This window comes from Micropterus dolomieu, linkage group LG14, assembly GCF_021292245.1.
Source record: "Micropterus dolomieu isolate WLL.071019.BEF.003 ecotype Adirondacks linkage group LG14, ASM2129224v1, whole genome shotgun sequence".
NCBI classification, from domain to species: Eukaryota; Metazoa; Chordata; class Actinopteri; order Centrarchiformes; family Centrarchidae; genus Micropterus; species Micropterus dolomieu.
Window position 1 is genome coordinate 12,489,364 of NC_060163.1, and position 6,601 is coordinate 12,495,964.

The following is a 6,601-nucleotide window of genomic DNA, read 5'->3' on the forward strand; positions in this document are numbered from 1 at the left end:
CTGATGGGAAAATGTTGAACTTTCTCTATGGACACAAAAGGCCTATTTCTCTCAAACATTGTTCACCAAATCTGTCAAAATCTGTGTTAGTGATTGTTATCTCCTTTGCCGAGATAATCCAGCCACCTCACAAGTGTGGTATATCAAGATGCTGATCAGACAGCATGGGTATTCCACAGGTGTGCCATAGGCTGGCCACAATAAAAGGCCACTCAAAAATGTGCAGTTCAATCACACAGCACAATGCCACAGATGTCGCAAGTTTTGAGGTACCGTGCAATTGGCATGCTGACTGCATGTCCACCAGAGCTGTTGCCCGTGAATTGAATGTTCATTTCTCTACCATAAGCTGTCTCCAAAGGCGTTTCAGAGAATTTGGCAGTACATTTAACCGGCCTCACAACCGCAGTAACCACACCAGCCCAGGATCTCCAAATCCAGCATCTTCACCTCCAAGATCGTCTGAGACCAGCCACCCGGACAGCTGCTGCAACAATCGGTTTGCATAACTAAAAAATTTCTGCACAAACTGTCAGGAATCATCTCAGGGAAACTCATCTGCATGCTCGTCGTCTTTCTCGGGGTCTCGACCTGACTACAACTCCATACAGCCATTGAAGAGGAGTTGACTAACATTCCACAGGCCACAATCAAGAACCTGAATCAACTCTGTGGAGATGTGTTGCACTGCGTGAGACAAATGGTGGTCACACCAGATACTGACTGGTTTCCGGACCTCCCCAATACAGTGAAACTGCACATTTTCGAGTGGCCTTTTATTGTGGCCAGCCTAAGGCACACCTGTGCTGTCTGATCAGTATCTTGATATGCCATACCTGTGAGGTCGATGGATTATCTTGGCAAATGAGAAGTGCTCACTAACACAGATTTTGACAGATTTTCGAACAATATTTGAGAGAAACAGGCCTTTTGTGTACATAGAGAAAGTCTTAGAACTTTGAGTTCTGCTCATGATGAATGGGGGCAAAAACAAAAGTGTTGTGTTTATAATTTTGTTCAGTATATAAATAGATGAGAATTTTAATTCCAGGAGTGGAGATCCTTTCATTTTAATAGTCCTGTCCCCTGTCCTGATGTATTTCACGACTTATGAGTCAGCCACTGGAGATACATTACACGTTCAATGCAGGTCAGTTCTTTTGTTCAAAGAATAAGCGTAAAGGGAAGGCCATTTGTAGCTAATGATCTAGGAATAGAAGAGGCCAGAGGGACTATAGACCAGAGCAGTGTCCTGTTACCCAGGATAAGACTGAGGTATCAGCTGGCCAATCCTTCTTGTTTAATTTGATTTACAAGAGAGAATGTGGGATGGAGCGATTAAGCTGGTCGGCTGGCCGCTATTAACACCAGCCAAGTCCTCTAGTATCATTTGATCTACTCGCAGTCTCACTGAGCTGAAGGGATATTTAAATGTCTGTAGAGCCCCATAAATATTTTAGCATTCCTAACCATTGCTTCAGCAATTTATATACATATTTCAGTGTGGCTTGTTACAGGAGATATAGTATTATAATTTTACAGAGCGCAATGTCAAGAACATCTGAAGAGCTACAGTAACTGAACGGAAACATTTGGATTCTGGAGAGACACACCAGCAATAGACCGATTTTCAAAATACAATTTTCACTGCAGACATTGTAAACAACTGGAAGCGCTCCCAGACTGCCTGTCTTTGAGTGTAAAACATGGCAGATCAAGTAATGAGGCCACCCCGAGTCTCTCAGATCCCTTCGTAGTTAGTTTTTAGCCAACATCTCAGAGCATGAGCATGTAAATCTGAATAAACACGGGCACAAGGACAAAAGGCAGATGAGGGATTGGGAGAGGAATTCATCACTTCACTGTTGAATGTTTCTAGCCAAACTGACCGACACAGTCCCAGGCGGACAGAGAGGCCAAGGGTACCAAGAATAACCTGTCATGAGGGAGCATTCAATTCCAGAGATATTATACACCTTTATCAACACCCACTGACCCACTGGCATCCTATGTTCAAACATATATTATGTTGTTATGTGCTCTTAAAAGCCCACTGACTTTTAAGATCCTACTTTTGCTATAATTGAGTGAAAAATCCCAGAGTTTGAAAATGTACCTCATTCTTTCAGGTCTAAAATGTCTTTTAATTGATTTTTCTGTTGGGGGCAGACATGAAAACATGGCATCTTGGATTTATATATTTCACTCAATATTAAGATGTTATAGCTTCACAGAGTTACTGGAACAAGTAGACTATGAATATACTGAATCAGTGACATTGTATAATGAAAAAATAATCTGCCTTTTAAACTTATTGAGGATGACAGTGTCAATTTTGAATGCCATGTACCCGTCTAGCAGACATGGAGCAACATTACCACTTATTTGGAGTTGTGTTTTTGGCCACCTGATAAATGTAAATGTAAACTTCAATACCCTTTTAGCTCTGTTTTTGGTCTCCACCAAATCCTGCTGGAAATATCTGGCTCTTTAGCTGCCAAATGCTCTACTATGTTCTCCAGCTAACATCTGTTGACAACTCTGTGTCTGTCAGTCGATTAATGCTGGGCAGGTAGCATACAGTGGGGTTCTAGAGAATAGCTGTCTGCTGTACGACCGGTGAGAGTGAATCCAAACATTAAAGTTCAGTTAATCAAAACAATGAGCTGAAAAACGCTGAAAAGCTTTGTAGTGCTGAGGGGATGTGTAGATTTGATGATAATTCTCTGTGGGTATCATCACTATGAGCAACCCTGTTCACATTACAAATAGTCATTTGATCCATTGTTATCATAAAAATATTGATTATAGCTGCTATTAACATGATTTGCTAAATGTCCCTCACAGCCTTGAAATAAATCTAACAATAATGTCATATAAATTGTCCACAGTCTATAAACAACACTATGTAATCAAGCCCAGCGATTCACTTGGGCTTGCAAATTCTATAACTACGTATCAAGTACAGTACTACATAATGATTGTGCCATTTAAAAATGATGGAAGACTTTGCCTAAAAAAGTCTACTACTACTGCTTCTAGATGGTCACATATTTCAGTTTAGAGGAAAAGTCAAAGCACATACCTGAACAGCAAAAGAGAAGGTTGTCTACTGATGATGAAAACAAGAGAAGTAACAACTAAAGGGGAGACAGAGTTTTATATAAGGGTCCTCTGGGGTGACAGAGAGGTGAAATGGACTAAAGTGTGTGTGTGTGTGTGTGTGTGTGTGTGTGTGTGTGTGTGAGGTGGGGCATGATTTAGAAAAGGACAGGGACTATATGTGGATTATTAGCGGCTTTTGGGAGCATAAGTCTGACAGGCAGGATAATGAGCAAAGGGTTTGTTGCTGACTTCATTGCTGAAACAAGAGACAAAAAGACAGGTGGCAGAAAATAAACAGAGACAGAAGAGAGAGAATAACGAGAAGAACAATAAACTTTCAGGCAGGACTCAAAGGTGACGCAAAAAGATCCTGTGTAAGAAAGGCTCTGAGCATGATGGTACCCCTGGTCTGAACCTTGAGAGGCGATTCAAAGAAGGAAATTAACTTTAGTGCTCTGGAGGTAGTTCCTCTTTTTTTCCACTGACTAGTAAATTATGGCTTACTGTGTGGGATTTCTCAGGGAAACTATTCCCAATCTTTATCTTTGAATGAACCGCAATATCATTTAAACATCAATAAATATATCAAATAACTAAATTAGAAACCTTGCACTGAAATGTGACACCTGTTTTGACAGAGCTCCTGCAAGATGCAAATAAATCCTTGTGATAGTCCCATGTACAGCATTTCCATAAAGACTCTTTGGGAATGACTGAAACACAACATGTGAAGAGTGAGAGAAAGAAGGAGTAACAACTTGCAGAAGTGCGCTTTAACAACTGTGTATATGGTAAGAAGAACTTAGATATTAATATAGACTATAATTAATTATTATAATTAATGTAGAATTATTTACAAAATAGAGCAGGGAGAAGATGATAAGAAATAGAATATTGTTTTAGATAAAATATCTCAAGATTTAGATTTTTTTTAGGGCATTCAAAAGAACAGATATCTGGCAGTGTAGAGAAGACGATGATGTCAATATTTTTTAAATACTGCCTGAAACTGAGTTGTATACTGGTGTCATTTTTATTGAAACACTTACTAAAAGTAGACAGCGTTATTATTTGTTTTTTTTTAATATTATGGATGGCACGAGTAGATATCACAAAAGATACAAAACATTAGGGCTGCAACCAACAATTCTTTTCATTATCAATTCATCTGCAGACCATTTTCTCGATTAATCGTTCATCCAATCTATAAAATGTAAGGAAACAGTGAAAGATGTTTATCACATTTTCCCAGAGTCCCTGTTAACGCCATCAAATGTCTTGTTTTGTCCCAAAACCCAAAGATATTCAGTTTCAAATGACATGAACCAGAGAAAAGCAGCAAATATTCAAATTGGAGAAGCTGTAACCAACAAAATATTATTTAACAAGAGACTTAAAGCAATTAATTGATTGATTTTCTGACAAAATAATCTATTCATTAGAAAATGGCAGTTTTCTTTCATTTCTTCAAATAACATGATCCAGTTGTGGCCTAGTTAGCAGAAAAAGCAATATACATCAAAAATAAAGAGCGACTTGCAGAACCAAGGTCACTTGAGAACCTGTTAAAAAGCAAAGCAGATTTGGTGTTCAACTGAATAAGAGGGACCTCATTTCAATCGGCTAACTATTAGAGACATACAGGTGGGAGGAAAGTGTTTTGTTTGATTTGTATAACAACTTGTATAACATTTATCCTTTCATGTTTCACGTTTCTAGAAAACAACATGCTCCATTTGGTGACTTTGCTGCTGGCATCAGGTAAGTGAACATAAGAAACACTGTTATAATAACTGTTATAAACACTGTAATAACTTTATTGACGCTCCCCCCCACCCAGGTTATGTCACTTTATGTTCACACATTCAAGAGTATCACTTTATAAAGGAGGCTAAGACATGGGAGGAGGCCCAGATATCCTGCAGAAACAACTACACTGACCTCGCTACTATTGGCAGCCATGATGACATGAAGAGGCTGGTGAACGTGACAGCAGCCAGTGGCATGACGGAAGAAATCTGGATTGGTCTCACAGAGACCAGGGTGGCATCCTGGCTGTGGTCTGTGGGAGAAACTCAGAGCAGTCACGGAGTGGCTGAATACACTAACTGGTCCATTGGTCCCAATTCCTCTCACCACTGTGGAGGCATGAGGGCTGATGGGAAATGGCGCAGTGCACTCTGTGAAACACCACTTCCTTTTGTCTGCCAGGAAGGTGAGTAAGATTACATCCATTTGACATTTACACTGCCTTATCTTATTCCCTTTTCGCGACAAGAGTTAGATGACCAACTTAGTGTAAAGATTTGGAATGGGTAAACTGAAAGGCCTGACTCTATCCAAAGGTACCAGAATCTACCCATCAGCACCTCTAAAGCTCACTAATTATATATCATAAGTGTAAAAAGTACAGAGTTTGGTTTAGAAATGCAACTGTAAGTGCGTGCAGCAGATTGAAAACTAGTAGTGTCTTTTTCTTTCTTTTTCTCCAAACACTTTAATCTCTTACAGAACATTTTGCAATATTCACAGAGGGGTCCAGTAGGGTGTATATTGTTCTTCAAGAGAAGTCCTGGAGGGAAGCCCAAGAGTACTGTCGACTGAATAACACAGACTTGGCCAGTGTGAGGAACCAGACTGAAAATCAGGCATTACAGCAAACAGTTTTTGAAAAGGGGTCATCGCTGTTCCTGATCTGGATCGGTTTGTTCAGAGATGAGTGGAAATGGTCGGACGAGAGTGACAGCTCCTTCAGATACTGGGAGAGAAGTCAGCCAAATGATGATGGAGTGTGCGCATTGTACAGACCCTCCGACAACAAGTGGTATGACAGAGATTGTACCTCCTCAAAATACTTCTTCTGCTATAGTGGTGAGTATATAATATCTGTAACAGTGTCTGTTTTGTTTTGTTTTGTTTGTTATGAAGGGAATTAATTACCTGCTTGCAAAGATGGATGTGAAATCCAGATATTGGTTCTCAATTGTCCTTGTTAGTTACCACATCATTTAAAAGCCATCCTTAACATGATTGGTTTAACAAAACAAACTAAGTGTATACTTGATGTAATGGATTATTTGTTTGTTTAACCAAAGAAAAGAAAGTCATGAGGCAGATCGTGAGGGTAGAAATGAAGTCAAATTCGTCCTTTGACTTCAGTGATTCTGCTGTGAGCAAAGCCATTTTGAACCAAGTAAGTTTTACATTTCCTCAAATGTAGGTGCTGTTACGTTAATGTTGCTTTTTTTTTTTAAGCAACATTAATGATATTTGCCAGTGTACACTATACTATATACTACACTACTAATACACTACACTATACTATTTTACTATATTTGCCAGTGTACACTGGCAAATATAGTAAAATATTAACTTGCTCATTTGAATGTAGGTGTGTTTTTTTTCTTGCTTCCATAGATCCAAAAAAGGTATGACGGGGTCAAACTTCAGTGGAGTGTCCAGCCAGATGGGAAGATTTTCCATAAAAAATAAAAGA

The 6,601-nt window shown here is 39.3% G+C and overlaps 1 protein-coding gene across 1 annotated transcript; it reads left to right on the forward strand.

Moving 5' to 3' along the window:
- The first annotated feature begins 3,559 nt into the window (after positions 1-3,559).
- LOC123983083 (secretory phospholipase A2 receptor-like) lies at positions 3,560-6,597 on the forward strand. Its single transcript, XM_046069213.1, has 6 exons — positions 3,560-3,896; positions 4,825-4,866; positions 4,946-5,320; positions 5,617-5,976; positions 6,201-6,298; positions 6,523-6,597. The coding sequence occupies exons 2-6, from the start codon at positions 4,833-4,835 to the stop codon at positions 6,595-6,597; spliced, it is 942 nt and encodes a 313-aa protein (XP_045925169.1). The 5' UTR covers positions 3,560-3,896; positions 4,825-4,832.
- The last annotated feature ends 4 nt before the right edge of the window (positions 6,598-6,601 follow it).